Source organism: Prinia subflava, chromosome 10 (assembly GCF_021018805.1).
Source record: "Prinia subflava isolate CZ2003 ecotype Zambia chromosome 10, Cam_Psub_1.2, whole genome shotgun sequence".
Classification (NCBI taxonomy): domain Eukaryota; kingdom Metazoa; phylum Chordata; class Aves; order Passeriformes; family Cisticolidae; genus Prinia; species Prinia subflava.
The window spans coordinates 14430128-14455359 of NC_086256.1; the positions used below are offsets into that span (position 1 = coordinate 14430128).

At 40.8% G+C, this 25232-nt stretch overlaps 1 protein-coding gene across 1 annotated transcript in view; it reads right to left on the minus strand.

Annotated features, from left to right (window-relative positions):
- Positions 1-8629: 8629 nt before the first annotated feature.
- ZNHIT6 (zinc finger HIT-type containing 6) overlaps positions 8630-25232 on the minus strand; it is a 33626-nt gene continuing 17023 nt past the window's right edge. The window contains exons 10-11 of the mRNA XM_063407011.1: positions 14621-14745; positions 8630-9534 (exon numbers count right to left, since the gene is read on the minus strand). Coding sequence (XP_063263081.1) covers positions 9449-9534; positions 14621-14745 — 211 coding nt within the window. The 3' untranslated portion in view covers positions 8630-9448. The remainder of the gene's footprint in view (positions 9535-14620; positions 14746-25232) is intronic.

Below are 25232 nucleotides of genomic sequence, written 5' to 3' on the forward strand. Positions count from 1 at the left end.
ACCCAGTGATGAAAAGTAAACATACTGTTAGCAAGAGAAGAATGTGAGGAATTTCAAGTACTTGTCCCATAGAGTAGAAAGCAAGGGAGCTACTCTTTTCCTCACTTCCCCTTCCCACTTTTTAAATATGCAATTACACTTCATGCTGTGGGACACAGATGACATTTGGCTAAGCAGGGGAGCTCACTGCATGCAGTAAAAAAAGACATTGAAAGAAATGAACTAGAAAAGGATCTGAGAAAGCATTCAACATTGTACACTTCTGGTTAGCCTAAAGCTGAGCTACAGATAAGAGTGGCAGGAAACCTGCAACAGGGTATTATTTTCTTCTCCTTGTGTGGGTATTTCTCTGTCAAAATATTCTCCCACAATCTTTAGTAAGAAAGATACTGCTCATAAAAAACTGATTTTGAGGTTTTAGAATTGTGAAGGAGTGTCATCCAGCATCATTAGTTACAAGCAGAATTGGTTAAGGGTCAATTTTTTATTAATTAGACATATCTCAATAAAATAAATAGCCAAATATCTCAGAAGCTTATCTCTGGCAGCTAATGCTTTGTCTGAGAAATTACAGCCCTGCCTCTTTTCTGCTCAGTTAAGTTTTCTCCCTGAGGGCATTCAAAAGCTGAGTTTTGGAATTCATCACCTGGCCACCAGTCTCAGCTGTACCTAAACTTGTCTGTACAGTATTTGTTGACAGCAGAAGGGTAAAACGCAAGGAAGCACTTCTGTCTGGCTTCTGTGTAGATCTAGCAGTGAACACTTCACTCCATCAGCTGCTCCCTGAGCAGCCATCAGGTTTACACATTGGGTTACTGTCGGGAGAGGAAGAGGATACGCTGCTCCCAGACACCCAGCAGCTGCAGGCACATTCCTCACCACTGTCACCCACCCTTGAATGACATCCACCTCACACTAACGCAAGTAACAGCTCCCCAAAAATCACACGCACGTGTAACTGCGCTGTGCAGAGACCACGCTGTAACACATCACGGACAAGCAGCAGCCCTGCTGACCCTGCCTCAGGCGTGCCTCTAGCCAGGCCCCAGGGTTTGCAGCCTGCGCTGTGGGTTTGCCATGTTACCGGGTGATTCTGTATCCTGCCTCCCTCTCCTCTCACTGTTGGGAGAGTAAGGGCTGCAGAGGCAGGCCAGATAAACATAAGAGTAAGATATACTAAGTGAAGTTATCTTGATATAAAAAGAGTAAAATGAATCCCACTAAAAAACCCTGCAAGCCTTCCACAGTGGGGCTATCACACCAATTTGTCATCATCCATATAGTCCTCTCTTCTATTTTGCATTTCACAATTACATGGCAAAACTACTTTCACAACACTATAAAAGGAATCACTGTCATTTTTTGTGTGTCATCTTTGTATCCTCTGTTGTTCCAGCAGAATAATAAAAAAACCCCCTAAGTAGAAGTTGTTGGTATTTAAAGGATTATAAACTCAGGTTCTAAGAAGTGAAGCAGTAGGACTTACAAGTAAAGTAGTGAGCACAACTACAATCGTATTCCATGTCAAAACCTAAAATATCAATATCTCGCTTCCAGAGGAATACTAGGGGATGAGGAGTTAGGCACATGATAAATAATGTACATGACAAAAAGCTGTACATTTGGAGCGAATTCAAACCCTGAAACTAAAGCCACCAGCAGCATGTGGAGTTCGCTGGAGCTGGGCAGAGCCAGGGGAGTCCAGACACGGCAGGAGGGAGAGTGGCACTGCCTCAGCTTCAGCGCAGGTTCCAACAGTGTCCCCTGCACAGCAGCCCTGCCTCAGCTTCAGCGCAGGTTCCAGCAGTGTCCCCTGCACAGCAGCCCTGCCTCAGCTTCAGCACAGGTTCCAGCACTGTCCCCTGCACAGCAGCCCTGCTCCAGCCTTCAGCGCAGATTCCAGCACTGTTCCCTGCACAGCAGCCCTGCCTCAGCTTCAGCACAGGTTCCAGCACTGTCCCCTGCACAGCAGCCCTGCCTCAGCTTCAGCGCAGGTTCCAGCAGTGTCCCCTGCACAGCAGCCCTGCCTCAGCTTCAGCACAGGTTCCAGCACTGTCCCCTCCACGGCAGCCCTGCTCCGGCCATCCTGCCTGTCCCCTTTCCTCCCTTCCCCGCCGCTGGCACTGTCACACCGCACTCGGACGGGGCACGGCCGGATCCGGTGCTGCCGCCACAAGGAGCGTTTCTCACACTACAGGTTCAGGACTGAAGGAATGCGCGGCCTTGTATTCCACCACCCGCTCATTTACAAGGGCTTGATGGTGGTAAGCACTGTAATAAATACCAAGGCTACACATAAAATCTTCCCTGCTATTGAAGGCAACACTCCGAGGACAAAGTTTCAGCTCCCGTAAGTGCTCCATGACAGGAAACAAAACAAAAGCAGGAACACACAGCCAGACCTCCATGACTACACCATGTCCGTGAGGAATGCTGCTGATATCATACTGCCAGTGGGACAACCGAGCTACTACTGAACCCTGGTGGGGCTGTGCGAATCTCTTTATCCCACATGAATTACTGCAGAGCCCATGGCAGATGAGTCCCGGGGCTGCCTGGCTCCCGCTGACACTGTCTGGGAACAGGCCCTTCTGCTACTCGTGCACAGCCACTGGCCTGTGCAGAACAGCAGTGACCCCGTGGGATTGCTGCAGCAGGATTTCCAGTCCACCGAACCCGCATGAATCCCTCACACGTCTTGAGGACTGAAACAAAAACGTTTGCAGCCATTCATAATTGGAAGTTAAACCTACGCAGCTCTTGCTAGATGCTTGCCCTTCTGAGCTCATCCTGCAGAAATGCATGTGCACAATTCAGCTCACTTGTTTAAGCAGTGAAAGTACTCTGTTGCAGGGCTCCAAGTGCTCAGCATACAGCAAGGGTAAGCTGTACAGTTTTACCAGCTGCTCTGCCTCAAGCCAGTTTCTTTCATGTAGACATGTCCCCATTTTCACCTTCACCATTTTTTCCTGCGTATTACATAGCCACAAATAAAACAGCACACAGAAACAGGGACGTGTCACAGTGAAAGCACTAACATAAAACTAGTTTTGGAGGTACCTAGAAATGCACTGCAATGCACAGACATTTAAACTTCATTGAACTGCAGTGAGACCTGGTATCTAGAAAATATAAATCCTGCAAAAAAGAAGACTCCAGACAACAGAATAATACAATAAGCATCTGTCTATCACGCTGACCAAACACCAAGAAACTGAATAGATGGTATCCACTATGCTATGATTCTCCCCATAAAACTACACAGCTATGACTTCTATGTACACAATTTATATTGGAGAAGATCCTGAAAGACCCCAAGGCAGCCTTCACATAAGCAACTTCATCTGTCTTGAAGTACAACCACTTATGGGATGGAATGTAACAACCATCCAGGAGGAAAACATTACACAATTTTTTGTAAGTTTTCATTTTCTAGTCAGAAGAAATTCAAAGGTGGGGTGAACACATTTGCCCAGATGGGAATACAGCTGGGACATACACATTAACTGCTTCACCTCCTGACAAATGGCACTCAGTCAAAATGAAGGGACTCCATTAAAGGGATTGAAGCAACCTGCAGTAGCCCAGCAGTGTTTTGAGACCACTGAAGGTCAGATCAAAAGAAGCCCAGTACCCCAGCCAAGTCAAAGACATCAGTTCCTCTGAAACTACTCATTTCCTTCAGCATCTCAAACCAACCAGGTTTGAGAACAAGTCCTAGTCTATTAGCTTGACAAAATCAGACATCAAGATGTCATGGCTGTAAACCTAGCAGTCTGTTAGGAATTTGAAACAGGAAAATGCATTTTTCTCTACAGAGGCATGTATTTGTACTGTAGTGGAACAATGCTACTAAAATTGATATGGACGTCCAAGCACAGCAGAAAGTAGAGGATAGGAAAAAAGGTCAACAAAGAGATACCACTGAGAATTTAGATCACAGAATCACAGAAATGCCAAGCTGGAAGAGACAACAGGCTCATCAAGTCCAACTCTGGGCCCTGTGCAGGAAACCCCAGGAGTGACACCATTTGCCAGAGAGCATTGTCCAAATGCTCCTTGAGCTCTGCCAGGCTGGTGCTGTTCCACTGCCCTGGGGAGCTGTTCCAGTGCCCAGCCACCCTCTGGGTGAAGAAACTCCTGATATCCAACCTAAACCTTCCCGGGCTCAGCTTTAGGCCACTCCCTGGTGTCCTGTCCCAGAGCAGAGATCAGTGCCTGCCGCTCCTCTTCCCCTCAGGAGGAAGCTGTGGCTGCAGTGAGCTCTGCCCTCAGCCTCCTCCGGGCTGAGCAGACCCGGTGCCCTCAGCTGCTCCTCACAGGGCTTCCCCTCCAGGCCCTTCACTGCCTTTGTTGCCCTCCTTTGGACACTCTCTAATAACTCAAAGTCTTTCTTACACTGTTGCACCCAAACCTGCCCCCGGCACTCGAGGTGAGGCCACTCCAGTGCAGAGCAGAGCAGGACAATCCCCTTCCCTGCCCGGCTGGCCATGCTGGGCCTGATGTCCCCAGGACACGGTTGTCCCTGCTGGCTGTGTGAAAGTGATGGGAATTTCTTGGCAAGTTTTTAATGCCACCCATCCATTCTTTTTTTAGTATCCACACCTCATCCATTGACTTAATGTTTACCCCACTTTAGCACAGCTCTACTGCCTATTGGCACTCTTGGCAAAGCAGACAAGTTCTGGAGCTACAGTACAGACCCAGAAGAGAACTTGGAAGCAAGCAATGGAAAGGCAAAAGCAGCTTTCACAGTCGTTTCTTCCTGCTCCTTGACGCAGAACAGGTATGATGGGAATGCCATTTTAAAAACACTTTTGCTTTTCCACCAGCTGAAATGATGCAGGAACCAGCCAGCTCCCAGTGTAGTAATTTATTCTCTAAAAAAAGACTTCCTCTCCCTCCTTTCTATTCATCCTTCTCTGGCAGATTATTTTGACCTCATTCTGATTTGTCATGCAACCACATGAACAGCTGTACTGATGCAGTTGATGCAAAAAGAAGTCTCATGCAAATGGATTAGATAAATACCAGGACTACTGTGACAGTCAAATAAAAAGGAATTAAATCCACAATTTCTATCATGAGTTCACAAAGACTTCCCCTTACCCAAAAGGTAGGCAAAGCTCTAGTGGCTTTCTGTATTTTATCACCGTATTGATTTTTCCTGACAAAAACCTACTACAGTAAGATATCATGAAAATGCTTTTCTGCAGGAAAAGCTAGCAGTGGTGAAATCAGGCCAGGCCAGGGGAACTCTGCTTCCAAAGCAACAACAAAAAAGCTACAATGCAAAGGACCAGTGAGAGAAAGTAGTTCTCACAACAAAAGCATCACTAGAGCAAAGTCACTGTACTATGGGTCTCTGAGAGCTGCTGGGGCACAGTGAGAACACACTTCTGTTATCAAATCACAGACAGGAGAACAACTATCCTTCTTTTTACCTGGTTTTACATGTCATCTCTAACTTCCCTTTCAGTTTCAGTATTTCTTTTGAGTTATTTTTGCTGCCATTTGTTGTCTTGCATACATGGGACTTCTTTCCATTTCACCACAGATTTCCAGCAAATAAAACCATATGCACTACCATAGCAACATTTTCATACAAACACAGTGTAATCTTTGTTCACTGAAGTACACAGTTCATTTCTTTTTCTCTTATTAACAGAACCTGCATCTGCATACAGTTTAACTGACTGTCATAGCAACAACATAAACATCAATTCAAGATATTTTTTCCTTTGGAGGGCAGAAGAATAAATGTTTTCAGGAAAAGTGTGGGACTTCAAGCAGAATGAAATGTTTGTGACTAAACAGGGCCTGAAGTTACATCATCACAGCTGTATATTTACACTTGGAAAGCCTGCTTTTGCACGGTGTTATACATTCTCAGCTCCTACACATGTCAACAGAGAACAGCCGTATCTGGCAGGGCAAGGACTGAACCCAGCTATGCTGATACACAACACGTAGCTGGGATTTGTATCAGCACTCCCATGAACTTAGAAATCCATGTACTGCACTGAGTTTTCCTCTAAAGCAGAGTGAAACTGCACTGTTGACTGGAGCAACACAGACAGATCCAGCGTGCCTCTAAGGACCAGTGCCAGCCACACTTTCTGTGGCATGACCCTCTTCTGCTCTACGGATCAACAACTCCTAATGCCAAGATAAATGCAGCAGAATTTAGAATTCGAATGTGTTCATTCAAAACTGAGCTGTTACACTGACAGGGGGTACAACGCTGTTTACCCATGACAACTCAATTATGCCTCATACCCCCTGGAAGTTATACAAAAAAGGAAAAGAACTGAGTTCTCTCCCATGGCTGACTCAGTCCTACCTCCCAACTATTGCTGTGTGCTTAGCTATGCTCTATTTTTGTCATTTAAGGTTTGTGAAAGGGATGACATCATTAAGCTTTTAATTTTTTTAAGTAGTGTGTTCATTGAAGACAAGAGCCTTTACTCTTTGTAAGCTGATAGTCCTTCAGCTCAAGCACACTGAAAAGTCTAAACATAAAAAGAAATGCTCTAACAACACTACACAGAAATAGCTTGTTCCTTCTGTGACAAATAGTTTATAGAGGAAAATAAATGGCCAAGCATAGTAGGCATAAAATCAAGCACTCAACGCAAGCTGGTGTTGAATGACGAAGATTAAAACAACATCACACATTTCTCATTCACAGACATGATCTGTTCTGAATCAAGGCACAGTCCTGTAGGGATCTGTGTGTAATATGACTACAATAGTATGTTTTCAAAATGGACAGAACTCAAGCCTTCCAGACAGCCTCAGTTCCATGTCCTAGATTTCTAGTTCTTGACCAGAAATTTTAAAAATACATAAGATGCTTTTTCTCGCTTCAGTTTATTACAAGGTGCCTGTTCCAGGTTAAGTCACTCAGAAAGAAATTAAGAACTTTAAGTGCCTATGAAAGTGTTAAAAAAGATCTGCCTAGCACAACAGTGCATAAACTTGGAATCAGTAATCTCATTAATATGAACAATTTTGATTTCTTATTATAAAGAAAAATTGAAAAAGCTTAGGAAAATGGAATAAAATATTTGAATAGTATTTTGGTTTGCATTAGATCAATCACCTCTGTTCAAACTAGTATAACTGTAAAAACAGGTAAGTAGTAACCTAAGAATTAACAGCAACTGCTACCTTTTACTCAGTTTGACTGAACTCTGGGAGATTATTCCCAGCTTTGTCTGGGAAATTTCAGTTTTAGTAACCACCACAGGAATGCTCCTTAATAATTTTTTAAAGCTTTCTTTAAGCTAAATCTGAGGGACAGTTTTAACAGCATCTTCATTTAAAAAGAAATTATGTTGTGTTTGATCACAAAGAAGCTTAAGGTAGATTGATGTAAGAAAAAAACCCCACAGGCAAACCCTTTCGTACAATTAATGAAAACCCCCAAGAGCACAGGAAAGCAATGCAAATCACAAATCTGTGCTCCTCAGCCAAAGACTAATCACACACACATGCAGATCAACACTACTATTTGCAGCACTCTCATTTCACTGTGCTCTGAATCCAACCATGCCATGCTGTTACTCCAGATGAAACATTTTCTGGCAAATGAACTGTGGCAGTTTTGCTATTCAGCTCTTTTATTGGTATTACTGAGTTCAAGACTGGTCTAAAGTAATTTGTGGCTACCAAGTCAGAGTGCAGCAATCACTGATTAGGAAAAGCTTATTTGCTTTCACTGAACTGAAAAAATATGAAAGCAGCACCTATAGCTAGGAATCCTGGTCCTTTAAAAAGGGTTAAAAAAACAAATGTTGAAACAAGAGGTGGGCAGAGGACCAACAATGACTAAGAAAGAAAATAGAGCACAGGTGGCTACTGCCAGGCAAGAAGAAAAACTTTCCTGTTTCACCAGAGGTTGCAAAACACACAAGAGAAAGGACACATGATACCACTGGGAGAAAAAAGTAGTATGTGACTACAAAGGTCTGACACTCTGGCCAAACTTCAGCAGTGAGCTGTCATGGCAAACAACTTTTTAACTCCACCTTCTTTACAAGGAAAAAAAAAGCCTTTAAAATCTTTGAACATCTCAAAAATCCTATCCATGCAGCATGACTGGTGAGGACCCAGACACCTGCTGCCCTGAATGCCAGACTCAGAGTCCAGAAGCCCAAACCCTCTCCTGTACTGCTCCCACAGCCTCCTGTTACCCCCCTCAGTTCCTTCACTGCCTTCTGTTGTGTTTCTACCTACATCACACTGGCAGAAGAACACCTATGACTGAAATACCATCTTCATGCAATTCAGGGCACACCCCAGGCCACCAACACACAAAGGTGCTCGTCTCAAGCAGGAGACAGAGGCTGGGAGCTCAGGCAGCAGCCTCAGAGAGCTGTTTAGAGCGATTAAGTCCTGAAGACTTTACAAACGCTGGCTTGGGCAAAGGCTGATGCTGATTCCTGAGAATGCCCTGGGTGCAGTGGGGAGAGCGGCTCACCGGGCTTGCACCACTTGTGGGATTGCTGTTCTCATCCTCCAACAGACCCCACAGGCACAGAGGACGTGGATACAGGACAAGTGGTCTGTGATCTAGGAATCTTTTCAGAAGTTAAGAGCTGTCAGCACACAATACAGTACAGGATTTTTTTTTTCCTTTATGATTTATTTGTTTTTAAGTAGGTAAATTTAGCTAAGTAAATATGCAAGTATTTACAATACCTAACTTCAGTAGGTATTGTAAATATGTTATTCGGTATGTCATGAGATGCATAACACAAGCATTCTTTAGAAGTCCAGTGTTATTTGCATTACTGCCAGTCTATGCATCCATTACTATGGATTTAAAAACTCATGCTAATTTAGAAGATCTGGAGAGACTACTAAACACATTGCAATATGTGACTCTGAAAACACACTCTGACCTGTCCACTAACACACGAAACAAGGTGCAACCAAGTAAGGAACAAAAAAAACCCCAAAAAATTGCATCAAGCACCCAAAATGTCACCAGAGAAAACCAAAAGTAACAAAAGACCATTTTCAGCAGCTCAGTGTAACGCAGAAATACTGTAAAAGGAAATTGACCTAATGAAAAAACTGTATTATTTTTTCCAGTAAATTTAAGCATTAATACTCAAATCCACATATAAATACAAATATGTGAGCAGATATTTAAACCCAAAAATTTGGGACTGAGCTGGTTAGGGAAGAAGGAAAAACAATGGCACAATTAAAGACTGCAACTAAATTAGATTTTTTTTCTGGAACCACAATTCCTCACCCTTTTATTTACATCTCTAAATATGTATTATTAAATCAAAAAATAGTCAAGCACTTTGAGAGTGCTACCTTTAGTAAAAGAAGTTAAGTCAAACCTCTAGGAACTTAGTTGTATTTAAAAAATTTAATTAAATAATTAAAAAAATAAAAGCTCATTCCACCCCCTTCTCTCAGTGAACTGTCATGAACTGTCCCGAATCTCCCCTTCTTCCACAGATGACAGGGATGAGCTTTCACTGTCTGAGTTCTCTGCAGGTTCACTGCCATCTGAGGATATAGAACACAAAAAACAAACAAGCAATTAGTTTCAGCAACGTTGTTTGCTCATCAAACAGAAGCAGTTTCAGATCGTTTTTTTAATCACTCTTTTCTTTAGGACAGCTATTTCATAAGACATAACCAGTTTCATGACACAGGATAAAGCCCTGGATAGGACCTCATTGTTGAAAGAAAGCAGGACAATGTTGAGAATTCCTTTTACCTTTAAATCTTGGTCCTTTAGTCAAGTAGGAAAGCAGGGTATTTATCCCCCACAAAACTCTAGATGTACTGAGAATTTAAAATTCTTTTTGGCTAGTTTTAAATGTTGTTTTCTGGGATGTCACATATCACAACTGTCATGAATTATACATATTTACACTTTTCTTAGCATTTCAGTTAAGATATGGAACTGCAGAGAAATTGGAAATGGAAAATTAAAATGGTGTAGCTTTGTGCTTCTTCCACATGTTCCAGCATCCCAAAGATAGTGATAAAGTAAGTCCATGAGCTAAGGCTGGTGAAGTCCAAGGTGCACAATAACTTGTGCTTTGGGCAGAGTTATTGTGCTCTGCTGAGATCATACAGTGGAACTCTCATCTCCAAAACTGGTGTTCAGCCTCACACCCCACGGATCCCTCTTTAACGAGCACTGACCCTGGTCACCTTGTGCTGATGTCACCAAATGCCACTGGGTTGGTGACACTCAAGCAGCACAAAAATAAACTACAGTACAGTAGGCCCATGATTCACACTCTGCTCTCACTGTTATTTTCAGCATTTGATCTATGAATTTAAAGATGTTTTTGAGCATTTAGTATCAGAGGTTTCATTAAGAGAATGTTACTAAAAGGGAGCTGATGAAGTATAGCTACTGTCTGGTCAAGATAAGTTCTACAGCTGGCAAACACAGATAATAGATAGGAGAGTGTGCACCTGTACAATTTCCAAGGAATTTGTTCAAGAAAATAGAAGCATTTCACCCAGAAACATCAGAGGTCACATTTTGTCTATACTAAATCTAGTGTATAATCAATTAACATTTATATGCCAGATATGTACTGAGTAATGCACAAAGTAAGGCCTGTGAAAGCTTCTATAATCCCCTGCTATCTTCAGCCATGACTGACCTTGTATGCTGAAATCAGAGCACCTGTAGTTTTTGCTGTTAAACAAGTCAAGCATCAAAACATCACATGAAAGAATGTGGCATTCTCCTGACTCACAGCAATGCTCAACAGACAGATTTTACTTCTGTCTGTTACAGTAAAACTTAACAGAAATTATATATTGTCTTCACTCAAAATGAGCATATTTATATGGTGCTGATAGCATTGCCTATCAGTTAATATTGCCCAATTCTTCTCCCCATAAAACTGTCTGCAGTTTACTTATAATGTAAAATTTAAACTCTGAGTTTAAGTTTTTCAGTGGCAGTTTCCTTCCTCAATCTTTGTTTTCCTTATGTAGTTGAAAGTTTCAGCCAAAATACTTCAGCCATTTCTGAAAAGAAAAATAGGAGAAACAGGCTTTATATTCATTAAAACCTAGCAGTTTCTCTTTGAAGGTGTCCAGTCCTAGCTCTCCCCCAGTCCTTGGGGGTTACTACTTGAATCTCAAGGAGAATGGTGATCTTTTCCCAGCGTGTGCCTGTTGCTGTGGCTATGAAAACTTGACTCTGCTCTTCCTTGGGAAGGGAGATCTGAGACTGCTCAGGAAGGAAACAGTATTTTAGCAATTAAATTCCTGCAAGACTTTGCTTCTTGTTGTAGCCTGGGTCCCCTGCAAACAGGGTCAGCAGGGTTATGTGTGCCATGTTCAGCAGACACCGTGCCACACGTCACCCATCAGTGTGGCAGCTGCTTGCCTGGAATGCAAAGGGAGGTCAGCTGCCAGGCTCCCAGCAGGACAAGTGTCCCTCTGGGCGTGCCAGCAGGCAGGGAGGAAAGGCAGCACTGGTGGCAGCAGGATCAGCAGGATGGATGGCTGGGGAGGAGTGGGCCATCGATACAGAAAGCCATACATGGCAGAGAAACTGGACTGCAACAAACACAGAAGATGCTGGAGCAGAAAGGTCATTTCTTGGGAGATAGCAAGGGGCTAAAATACTTATCTGATTACAACAAACTTCTCCCTGGACAGTCTGGAGGTTACATAAGATTGGCATTCTTAGCAATTATCTGTGAATGCAACTGCCGAAGCAAACTGAAAACTGTTTTTTTCCTCCTATATTCTTTAAAGATGACATACAAAAGAAAAGCACAATGATTGTGACACTCTAACTAAAATCATACTTTGTCTTCAGGCAGAGTAACAGCAACAAAAAAAAGTCCTCCAACTTTTATATTATATACATGCTTTTCCTCAAAGAATCTAAAATTACTGTCACAGGCTTCTACTTTGAAGAGAAAAAATACCAAGAACAGAGGTTCCTAACCTAACTCAAGGTCAAAGTTGATTACTAATATCTTAACCAAGAAGATAACAGTAAGTTATGATAAAAGCTCTGAAAAACATGGTATTTTTGCCATTAGCTCTAACTTTCGCTATGTTATACCCAAGACACCTTAACAGGGAGTTATTAATTTTTATGGAATCTATAGAAACAATTAAAATAACAACAACAATACAACAAAATAACAACAACAAAAATCAGTGGTTCTCAAAACCTGAAATGGCTGTTAGAGTTCTCAGAACCCCTGCAGGGATGACTACTCATCAAATGCTTCCTGCAGCAGCAGAAGGTTGCTGTCCCCAAGATGCACACTTGCACTGCCCTGTTGTGGTGGTGTGGATGGTTGAAGTTCCCTCGTTTAGTGTGTTAAACCCTGGCTGGGCTCACCGAAGAAAGATTGACACTTTAAGCATGACAAGGCAGGTGCTTCGAAAGAATGTGCCGAGGAGAAGGACAGACGAGAGAGAAGATTTGATAAGAGACTCAAGGAAGAGAGAGAGGGAGCTGAAAGAAGGATATTAAAGAAAGGGTTTGGGAGATAGAGAAGAGCTGAGAGAAATATGGGTGGGTTACCGGGTGGATTGGATTTAGGAAGGAAATAATTAGAATGTTGGTGGGTCTAATACTGTATGCATATGTTCTATGCACCCCTTCCCCTAATTGATATGCGTAAGTTGATACATCTTCCCTACAGGTTCCTAATTTTAGTTCACTTCAGTTATATGTCAATCTCCTTTTCCCGCCACGGTGTTTTCCCTCCCCTATTCCCTAATTGGCCCAAGGGTCGCAACCCCTCCCCTTGTCTCCCTGGTGATAAGTTGTGATTGGAGGCCACAAAGAGGAACTCCCATTTCCCCTCCCCTCCACCAAAGGTTTATAAGATCCCGAATCCCTTTGTTCAGGGTCCAGTCCGATCTGGCCCCGACAGTGTTGGTTAAGATTAAAGTAGTGGTTCAACTGTCTGGCTGACTGGATCCTCCTTTCCTGCTTTCCGCGTTTTCGCTTGGGACATTCTGTTGCCGTTCAGGCTCCTCCCAGGGCAAAGGACCCGCAAGGGCTGACTCCTCATATATCGTTGAGGGGCAGCTCAAAACTACGCTTGCTCCGGTGCATGGGCTAGCTCGGGGTGAAGCCAAGGGGCTTTGAATTTGGCACCGCGACACCCTGTGATAGAGCTGTTGGCACTTCCCAGCTGTTACCGGCTCTCTCTTCCCCTCCTCCTCTGCCTTTTACAGAGTCAGGTAGACGCTGCAGCAGCATGACCTCAAAATACTCTTGTTCAATCAACACATGTGAACCTATACCCTTGAGAGGACAATCTCCCCATTAGCTCAGGAGACAATGACAACCCTACACAGATTAAGTATATGTTAATATACAATGAGTGAATCAATTGTAATTCTCTCCTGACCTCTAAATTATAGGGGTACAGCTGTGTACTGAAAAGCAAGGCTCCCAGACAAAGCAATGATGGATAAACTCAAAAGCACCCAGCTTGATGCATGCTGTGTCTGCGTGTGCACTCCCAGGGTGTGCATCACAGGGCCCAGGTACTCACACCTGACCCCCACCTCATCCCTGGTGTGCTGCCTCACCCTCAGAAGCCCTGCAGAGCACAGCACTAGGAAGTTTTGCATGTCCTATCTTTGGGTGCAGAGTGCTCTCACTCAGGGATCACTCAGCCAGAACAGCCAAGCTCCATGGAGGTCCAGTAGCACTGGTACAATATTCACACTCCTGTATTTCATCAGTCAAATTATATACAGAGAGAGCCATGACAGAGCTGCTGCAGGGAAACAGTAATTGCAAATATATCTCAAAGCTCTTCTGCAAAATTCTGTAAGAATCAGAGACTGCCTGGACACTGAAAATTATGGGATATGATAACTAAGGTGCTTAGGAGGGGGATTAGGAGATGAGAACTGATTCCCTGTTTCAACAGCTGAAATATCTTTTAGGAATTTTTTAGCTTCAGAAACAGATGCTGGGACATGAAGACTTTATACTGGGGAGAAAAATGGAAATGAACTTAAAAACTAAAAGCAAATTCCTGCTAGATCTAGATTCTCTTCCAAATTAACTCCAAGATGAAAGTTCTCCCTCAACAAAGTAATTTTTAAAAGATAGCACTGTGCTTTTAACCCACCCAAAAAGTGACTTTGCCATTATGATTTCTAATAACTATCTCACAACTCAGAATTATTCATCTAGGGTTAGAAGCTATGCTAGAAAATAATGGAGAACGATTCCTTTGCATGATATCAGATGTTACTTAAAACTCATCTTCCCCAGGCACCCTGACTCTTCAGAAATAATCAACTCTGTCAAACCTTTCTAGTTAAAAAAGAATTAGCACAAGTCTGAATAGTTGTTTCACCTTAGTGGCTCAAAATATATAAAAATCCCAGGAAAACACCAGTAAACTAGGTAAGAAAAAACACATCCAATACAGCTCATGGATGTATGCCATCAGCCAGCAATTTTAAGACAAGAGCATTCATAACAGCTTTTTCTATAGCAATCTTTCAGCTTCAGAAGGAAACATAAGACATATTGCTTATTCCTGGCAATTTCCTTAACTACTGCTTATACAACTAAAATACCCACGTATAACATAACAGGAAATAAAAACATGCTCACCTTGGCCAAGAACCACCATATCATTCTTCAGTGTTTTCAAGACCACAAATAATGTTGGATATTCAATTATGACTTTGCCTTTCAGATTGTCTAGAAGGCTTCTACTGGCATCCAGTTCATTGTACCTTAAAAATAACAGGAAATTTACTTTGGATTTTAATACTAGCAAGGACATAATTTGCTGTGGGAAAATAAAAAGAAAAAGTAAAAGACTTTCTGGCATTTCACATGATTTTCAGCTGATAACCATATACAGAAGAACTATCTTATAATTCAAATTACATATCCATTCTTGTTCTCCAACTACATAATTTTTAAAACCCTCCTAAAAAGACATAAAGAACATAGGCATAAAGAACAAAAGGAGAATGAAAGTCAAATTTCTCTAAGGCCTGAAACGTTTCATTATGTCTTAATGAATATCTTTAGCAAATCAGATAAGGACACAGCGTAATAAAAATTGATACACTTATCAAAATCTGATTCTAAATTAAAAATAACATTGAATATTTTACTCATGTGCTTTAACACTACAGGTTTCATTTGCATGGTTAGTAGTGTACCTTATTTGTCATGTTTGCTTATGAATTACCAGTGAAGGCCTAGGGAGATGAAATAAAAAGCTTATCTGAACAACTACTGAAGCACAGGTATACTGGTGCACTTAGAGCTCTTGTAGGCAGGATATCCTTGCTGTGATACAGGAGCACTGCAGCAATGATTTCTACAGATGGTCCAATACTCGCTGTGCCAGAGCCCAGCTCTGCTCCCTGCACACCCCCGTGTGTGTGTGAGCTCCAGAGGCACGGCACTGGCACCTGCAGTCCCTTCCCAGGCCAGGGAAACCAGGGACAGAACAAACATACCCCAGTAAGGAAAGGAAGGCTCACTTCGAAGGCTTCTGCTGCTTTCACTTGCCATAACTGAGGCATCCAAAGGATGCTCTGATATTATTACCCTGCGATCTGAGTTATGTAATTCTTTCTGTACGCAGCATTATTAAATTATCACGAAGCTATTGTATCAGCTAAGGGCAAATGAAGTTCAGAACCAAAATATACTGTAGGCAGTATGTGGGGTATTCCCCATAGCTGCTCTACCTCCTCTGATCATTAGCATATTATACAACTGTGTTTTCTTTTGCCAAAACCAACGTGGGATAGGTGAAGGAAATGATAAACTTTATGATTTACAATAATGTGTGATTAAAAGCAGTATACTGGGAGTCAGCACACAAGAAGAATATTGGAGGGAAACCAGGAATTGAGTTCCTGGGATTTAAGGGAAACTTAGTTTGAGCAAAAATTCTCTCATATTCAACTTCAAATCATCATGAAAATATTTGGTTTCATGTTTCTCCCAAGCCAAAGTAATTACAATCTCTTCTTACTGAAACCCTTTAAAAGGGGTAACAGTATATTACATGTCTTATTGAATGAATGCATTCATAAGTTGTGGATTAACACACACGAACAGAAACATATTTACTGCTTTATTTACAGTACTCTAAATGCAAAGTATGGCAATACCTTTCCTTTGGCAAGGACCTCAACACATTCCTTTCTGGTTAAGCAAACATTTACCACCAAGAGGCTAAAGTAATTCACATGCCACAATACACTTTCCATTATCTCATATTTTAGACAAAACATCTTTAGCGTCCAGCTTGGCATAAGATAAAACATTTATACTTAAAACTATTTTATGATAGTAAATTACTGAAATGTTAGATCACCGAGTCAGAGCTTTATCTTTTCTTTGTTGAAATAAATTTTATTGGCTGACAGTGACAGGATTTTTAGTCCATAATGTGGGCCTTCAGAAAGAATATAACAAAGGATCTTAATGCTTCTCTTATTTAAACTAGTCTGTTACTGTATATATTATCCAAAAGACCTCAGCCTACCACATTTTCTACTTTATACACAAGTGTAAGTTGAGGTTTTCTGCTAATCCAACTGTCAGGCTCTTCCTTGACTGTGCATGCTTAAGAAATCTCAAAACTATTTTTTGTCACGTCAGTTCCGAAGTCTATTAAAGAACAGCTCCTGATCCAGACTGATTTTTCAGGTTAGCTCAGAAAGACCAGGTCATGATAAAAATCTTCCCAGTTTCATCCCAGAACTAGAACAAAGTCATACATAAGAGGGTCAGAGGGTGAACAATAGAGACCTGTGGGCAAAAGACTGCCCTGTAAGGTTTAACCAGAAGCCTACACACACACTTCTGATTTTCACTTATGAAAAGGTTAGACCTGTTTGGAGAAAAAATGAAATGAAATGGCTTTTTTTTTACAAGTCTTGTAACTTCCTGCAGTGATTCTTCACCAGGATGAGCTGAGGATGTAGAGTTACACTGGCATAGTAGGCCCTTCCATGTATGTGCAGCAAATTGATCTCACCACAAGCAGGAGACAGAACAGGGAGAACATCACAATCAGATATTACCAGATATCCTTTTATCACCACTTTTACCCACTAGTTTTGTATCACTGGGAATGCACAGCCTGCATGAGAAGAATCCATAAGGAGCTGTAACCTTCTCCAATGTGTGCTTCACAACCCAGTAAAATGAACAACAACCAGCGTGAGTCTGTCCTTTCACCTGGACTCTTCCATGCTCCAGGACCACCCGCAGGAAGCAACTTAACTGAGGCTGTCATCCTAAATGTGCCCCTTCAGCCCTTCATGCCAGGGTGGATTTGACATAAACCTGGCTCCAAACTGACCAACAAAACCACTGCCTTAACACCCATCTTCACACCTTTCTTCACCCTCCCTCTGCTTCTCTTTTCTCCCACTGTCCCATTCATGCAAATTGTCTGCACTGCGGCTTCCTGATTCCTGCATTCAGGACTTCTCTTTGTATGTTCCCTGTCCATCTTTTTTCCTTCCTGGTATTTACGCTCCACATATTTTCTCTTTCCCTTCCTTCTGTTCCCTCAGCTTCCCTGAACAACACCCACCATCTAATAATACACTTTCCTGATTATTTTCTTGCCCCAAGCAAAGCCTTATGCCCATGTCACAAAGCAATAAATAGGCCTGGATTTTTTCTTAATTGGGAATGACTCCATTTATAAAGACCACAAAGAGATGATCTTAGCAGACAACCGCTTTTGATTTTAGCTGGAATGAAATAATAACTGCTTTTTTTAAGAACCAAAATTAAGTAGAATTTGCCTGCTAGTAGGCAGTTTAAAAGCCTACAAAAAATGTGACAATTGAGAAAATTTAGCAAGATTCAGCAATCCCACATCAGTTCCCAGATAAGCTGCTATATTTGCTCTATGAACAGTTGTTACCTTTCACAAAATACTGAAATTAATGTGGCTCTGCATTGCTGATAGCATCTGTGAGTTTCTGCAAAGGCTAGTTCCACTATCTATAGCAATTCCACCACCTTCCAGGAATTCAACAATTCAGTCTCCTAATCTGTCTCCCACAGGCAGGAATGCCACATTAGGTCACTGCATCACAACAAGTTCCCCTCAAATGGAGCCTGTGGCTATCATTGCAGTGGCGTAACTTGTCTCCATGAATTCAGACAGCAGGAAATTCCCTGCTGATCAGGTTTTCCTGAATGTCATCTACAGGAACTTTTTATTATTTGATAATAATGAAAAAAAAATCTGCAATCTGGAATTAAAGATAAATTGTAGCCATGTTCTTTCTTTAGTTTGGTCTTCTAGACACTGAAAAGAGAACAAACAAGTTTTAGCCATCTAAATAATTGTATATGTTACCAAAATGTGGATTTGTGTAATTGCATTCATGATTTCCCTGTAAGAATGATCAACTAGGCTGCTTGCACGTATTTTAAACAAAGATGACTTTTCTTCCTAGAATTGAGTGGAAACATCGAGGTATTTACTTGGCATAACTCAGATACAATAAATCACGCTATCTATTCTGGGCCTAGTCCTAAAAATCCACAACCAAGCTTACACTAACATACGGGAAGAAAAAAGTATTTTTTTTCACCAGACCAAAGAGGATAGCATTTCCTAGGTATCTGCATATGCCTAGAAGGGGGCAAAGACAGGGTACAGCATTTAAAGTCTCTCCCAAGCACTCATTCTGAAGTGCTGCAGTACAGCAAAGATAATAACTAACAGATGGACTTTCATTCCTAAGTGGTGAATAACCTCTTCGTGTGGTTATGATTTGGTGAACATGGAAGTAGAAAAATGCTCTCTTGAATTAGGTATGAAAGGAAAATTGTATGGCAGAAAGCAAATACAATGTATTGAATTAATTCACAGTATTTATATTTAACTTTGTCACTAGAATTCTGACATTCTAAAAAACCTAAATCAGTGAATTTGATTAGTCCAGATACACGACAAAATTAGAAAACTCAATGAGCAAAACAGCAGAGATCTTAGAAACAAACAAACCAACCAACCATCCCCAGACTTGCCATAACACTTCCTTTATAACTAACTCTTATCAACAGCAAAACAATATGAAGGAATATTCTGCCTGAACACTCTTTCAAGGAAAGAGAATGGGAACCTAGTTCAAGTCGGTATTTTAATATGAAAAAAATATACTACAGTTTCCAGAAGTATTTAAAACCTGCTTGCTCTTCCTTCCACTATTGGTTATGTTTCTTCTGGTCTAGGACCTTCATAATTTGCCTCAACAGATGTTCATTAACTTCTCCTCCATACTACTGACACCTGCATCATTTAATCAGTTCCAGTACAGACCAGATGCCTGACCAAACCCTTTTCAAGTCAAATCCCTATCTTAAGTAATATTTCCATCAAAAACATGCTTTTTCTGGGAAAAAAAAATAGGACAAGAAGCCTTCTCTTATCAACCATTTGGACCACAAGTCCTGCTAGGAACCAACTAAAAAAAGTACAGGAATAAAAGTTGCCAGCATAGCAGGAAAGCATCTTGGACATCATCACCATCTCCTAACTACACCTACATTCACAGAGTAGATAAAGGCACAGCCAATTAATGAGAAGACTATGAAGCTGTTCCTTTTCCTTGTCCTATTGTAGCCATAGTTCATCCCCAAACAATGACCATATTGAGACAAGCTGTAACAATCCAAGGTCTCCTCTCTTTCATGGATTGTAAGAGTCTCTGCCACTAGAGAAGTCTAAGAACTGTTCAAAACTCAAGTGTAAAATAGGGAAAAGAAAAACTGAACTCTCAACCCTCCTCTTATGACAAACATATTTCAAGGAGTTTAACATCCTGGAAGAAAAAAAGTAATACACAGGTGAAGATAGCAGGAACAACAACTGTCACCTAAACTATTTGACACAATAGTAAATGTCCAAAAACACTCATTGGTTTGTTTGCTTCTACCCTGGAAAATACAGAAAACAGTTAATGGAAAGGAGAGAGAAGCAAAGTAAGAGTACAAGTATGTCACCACAGAAGCACAAAGGCTGACCTTGTTGAAGCCTCTTGGGAACCAGGCAATTGCACAAAGGAAAAAGTGCAGTCAAAACTATTAAATGGCAGTAATGGAAAAATATATCAATTGATGGCAAAACCCATAAAGCAGATAAGGCAACTGCTTCAACAATTTAGTGGACTGAGCTTTAAGAGTGATGTTGTAAAAGGATTCAGGATGATAATAATGATCTAAAGATTAACTCAAGTACAGAACATTCTGCATCTTTTAGTTATAAAACAAAGTACAACAAAACAAGAGGAAAATGTGAAAGCAGCAAATGTCAGTTTCTTGCATTTGGCAGAATTTGGTTTAAAGAATACAGAAATAAAGTGATACTGAATTTCAAGAATGCAAATACTTTCCCCATCTCATAAGACATAATAAAAAAAAGAACAAAAATCCGGCAGCAAGTAAAGATGTTATAATTCAAGTGCATCACGGCAGAAGTTCTTTACACACATGGGAATTTAATTACTTTGTGAAGCCAGGGAGCTTTACAAACTGCTCAAAAGCTCAAGGTTTACAACTGTTTAAATACTATAGAGCTGACATGAAAAAAATGTAAACTACAATCATGTAAGGCCACTATATGACTTAGATAAAGAAACAAAACAGCCTGAGGTAAAACTAGCCAGAAGACTTAATGTGAAATTTCAGGAGGGAAAAGTTCTGATTAAAAAGACAGAGAGCTGGCTACTGCAGATGAATGCCTTAAGTTTCAAAAACTGAAAAGCTATCAGTGGCATATTTAGTACCAGTAAAAGCTGTGCATGGTTCCTCAAAAATGCAGAGAAGTCAAAATATGAAACTTGTGCCACTAATGCAATACTGGCATGGTCACAGGGAAGAAGCCAATGTCATGAATGCACTTTAATGACAGCACACTCATACACAGCCCCATGAAGCCTAACTGTGAATAACTTTAGAGGCACAAAGTTGTACCAAGGAGTATCAAAGGATGCAAAGAAAAACACTTAATACATCAAGTTCAGGAAACTAATGCATCAAAGCTCATTTGACAAATTAATGTAAGAAAGCAGTACACTGCTAAAATAAACAAATACAAAACTGATGAGACATCAGTCACTGTAAATTAATACTTTTGTTATTATGCTTGGGTTAATTTAATGAACCTCCACTTCAGGAAGATTTGATCTTTCTCTAATTTTGAGTCCCCAGATAGCAAGCATTAACTTCCAAATTTAGCTTATATGGAGAGAATCTAAATACCTTTACTACTCTGTACTGAATGGTGGAAAGATATTCACAAATTTTATACTTATTTTCATGGGAATCACAGTACCATAAACATTCCATTAGAGTAACAGGTTACCAATACTTTACAATGAGAAGGAAAAGCTATGAAGTAAAGAAAGCAAATTATTCTCTTGGGAAACAAGCAGGAAGGTCAATTCCCCTCTTGGCAAGCTTGAAACAATCCACCCTAGCTCACTTCCGTCAAAAGAAAGAAAAAACAGAGGGATTCCCTTTTGGCAGGATCAGGAGGAAATAACAGGTTTTCTCCTTCCTGACAAGAACATGAAGAGGTGACCTCTCCCCTGTCTCTTTAAAAACACTGACAGCTGTGCTGCCATGTTTTCACAGTACTGCGGGTTCCAAGCTCAGCCTATCACTTCAACTACGCAGGGCAGAGTTTGCATCTTTGCTTCTAGAGGCCTTTTAAGCCTTCCCGTGCTCCTGGTCCCTGAAATTAAGGAACTATACTAACTTTAAGTTAGCGTCTCATTGTTTTTTTCTTCCAAAAAACCAGCAGGAAATCCTCTTTTTCCTTCAGAAAAATATTTTAACAGCAACCCCCAGAGTTGAATTAAGCCCCACAATAGAGCATCACTTTGGCTCTACTCATTTTCACCAGCTCTTTCCCTCAGCCAAGAGGCTACAGATTATTCAATAGGGTTTTTCCAACTATAGCATTTTCTTGAATTTCACAGCCTGTTTTCCTCCTTCAAGTCTGCCTTATATGTGCATGCTACACAGCAGATGAACTTCCATGAAGACTTTTTGCATACTCTACGTATGTTACATAGGTACATCCATCTAGTGGAGTTCCCCTGTTCTCCAGCAGAAATGGCAGGCTGGAGCAAACTGCAAGATTTGTTCTTGAAACAGCCTTTTCTAGCTGCACATGCTAAGAGAGGACAGAAAATCTGCCTGTGCATGTGCTGGGTAGGCTGCTCCTCAGCTTTAAACCCAGATGTGATGAGAAGAGAGGATACTGTGTACGGTTTTTCTGGTTTAGAATTTGGGGTTTGCCTACCTGCTTTGCAAACATGAAGTGCCTGAGGGTCTTCAGATCTGCCTGTGGTGCTTATGGAACACCACTACATGACTGGACAGGTCAAACTACTGGCTGAGGCCAACCGTAACACTTTTACTGTTCTCTCATCCTCCACCTCTTTACTTACATACTCCTCCTCTACAAGTTGTCTGGATTTAACTTGCTGCACTATAGACAGCAGAATTTTGGAGTGGAGGTTATGATTTCAAATAAATCTTTGTGCAATAAATGTCTTAGTCAGCAGCTATCTAGCTGGGACACTCTAGAAACCCTAAAGCAATACCATTAATTATAAAACAGTTCATCCAAAAGAATTCAGCATGGATTACAAAACACTGGATTGTTACTTTAAAAAAAAACAGGCGTCTACTGGTTCATAAAGGAATCCCTTTCAAGAAAAAGATGATTGCACAAGACAGTAAGATGGACAAACTCTGGGTTTTTTTGAAATCATCCCAAAAATCTTTTGAAAGGTCAAGTTATTGTAGTCAGACATCACAAACATTTAGCTATGCATGCTACAGATTTTGACCATACACACTTACTATAGTCAGCAATGAGTAGTTTTTTGCTTACCATCTCTGTTGTGTAACAGAGGGTTTTAATGAAGAATGTAAGTAGCCAGGAAGGAAAGTGACTGTTCCTTACAGTAAAAGCTGTGTAATCTGGCATGTGCTGCTCTGCATTGCTTTTGTCAGCAGAGACTGATCACATATAAAGGAGTATGTGAAAAATGACACTGAAATGGCTGCAGTAACAAACTAGGAAGCCTGAAATGACCTGCAAGAAAACGTAAAGAAGTATTCAGTAAGAAAAGCAAGAAGTTTTCATTTTAAAAACCCCACAAACCCAAATCCAACACTCTGGGGAAAAAACAGCAGCAAGTATTAACACACAGGAGTGCTGTGTTTAAGAAACAGACTACAGACCAAATTCTATTTCCCCTTCAACAGCACGAAGTCACCAGTGCCTGACTACAGTTGTGCAGTGAAGAATGACTATTGTAAGCTGGCTCCCTGCTTTTGTAAAGCTGGCAGAGCTGCTTTTGTGCCAGCTGCTGCAAGCTACAGAGCAGTAATGAATTCTACTGTCAATCTTCTGGCATAGGTTAAAGCCAGCTTGGGGTCTGTTCCAACTCATGCCAAGGCCAGCAGTTCAGCCAAAGGATTTGTATCCTTAATTCCTGTCTCATGTATATTGTCTACTACACAAATATGAAAAGAAATTGCTTCCTAAGTAAGACTAGAGAATCATAAATAAAGCACATCACTTTTCAACATTTGCAGAAAATGCAAAGGAGGAAATAATACTCAAAATCTGCTAATTCTAGTACACTTGTACTGCAAGAGGAAGTAGAATTTTTGAAATGAGGTCATAATACGATGCTAAAAAGAATTAATCCAGGCACCACATCAAGAGCAGTGCCTTTTTAAAGAAAACTGAGTTATGTGTGAAAAGCAGAAAGCAAAGACTCTAAGTTCTCTTGGTTCTACATGAAGCTATTCACAAATGAAAATGCAGAAGGTAGTGCCCAAGGAAGAGAGCACGACAAACTAAGGAAAACATTAACAGATCAATACTTGAGGCTACCTTCAATGTATTTCAATAAGAGGGTTTTAAAAACAATCTTGAAGTAACTGACAAAACAAGTATCTAATAGACATTTTTAAAGATAAGGAAATAAATAATCTAAATCCTACATTTTAAAAATGTGGTTCCATTGTATTTCTACTACTTTTTGAATTCCAGGATAATTTTCCAAAAGCCTGCTGGCTTATTTGCACATACTAAGACAAAAAGCTTCACCCTCCTGAATCTATTACTGTGACTACTGCAATCTACCCCACATTTACTTAAAAACAATAGACTACAAAAGAAAATTCTCTTTGAGCACAGAGCTAAGTCATCCAAGGAAATATCTCCCATTTCTGCCAGCTGATCTTGAGACAGGGAAGTGATCCAAAATGACTAACATCATCCAGTCTTCTGGAAAGCAACTGAATTAAATCAGTTAAAGCAAAAGAAGTGTTCACCACCATAAAACAATGGCATTTAGTAGGGGAGAACCTCTGATACTTGTTTAGCAGATTTTCTTCCCTGTGGTCCACAAGAATTAAGTGACAAACATGCCATTATTCTCATGTGCCCAAACCAGTGCCACCACAGACAGTTAAGAAGTCCCTTGATGTTAGAGCTGGCACAAAAATCCTTTTGGTATTTTTTGCTTTCTGAGTGATTGAAGCATGAGCTACACCAGTACTACTGATACAGAAAACAATTCTACAACTGATTCTGCATCCATTCCTGTATGATGTGGCAGTTTTACAATGGGAAAGTGACAGGATACAGTCTGGTATAGTTCTATACTCCAGCTCTTTCATGGATTTGCTTTCCTGAAAACAGTGGCCTCTGCAAAGCTCTGAAAGTCAACCAGACTATTTTCCAGGCACCTAAATATTCTGCCAGTGCCTACTTCAACCTTCAAATCCTCAAAAAGTTTTCTGCAACGACTTATTCCAAGACAACGCTCACACATCACTCTGAATAGGCCAAGAAAGAACATTACTGTAAAAAAGACCTAACACTGATGTTTAAGAAAGCATTATTTTTTAATTTTATTAAATCAAATGCATGTGATTAAAGTGTCAACTACCTGGACTAGATTCATGCAAGGCGTCACTGAACCCAGTAAAAGAGATATTTAATTTGTATGGTTTAACCTCATTTAGATTTATTTAATTGTCTCTTGAAGTACTTACTGCAAATTAAGTTTAAGTTCTCTTACTTAATAGGATCATCTCATATAAGAAGGCTGAGTAACTTAATTTCTCATTAAGTATCTGCAGTTACAAAGCAACCTAACTCTGACTACTAATTTACTAATAAAAA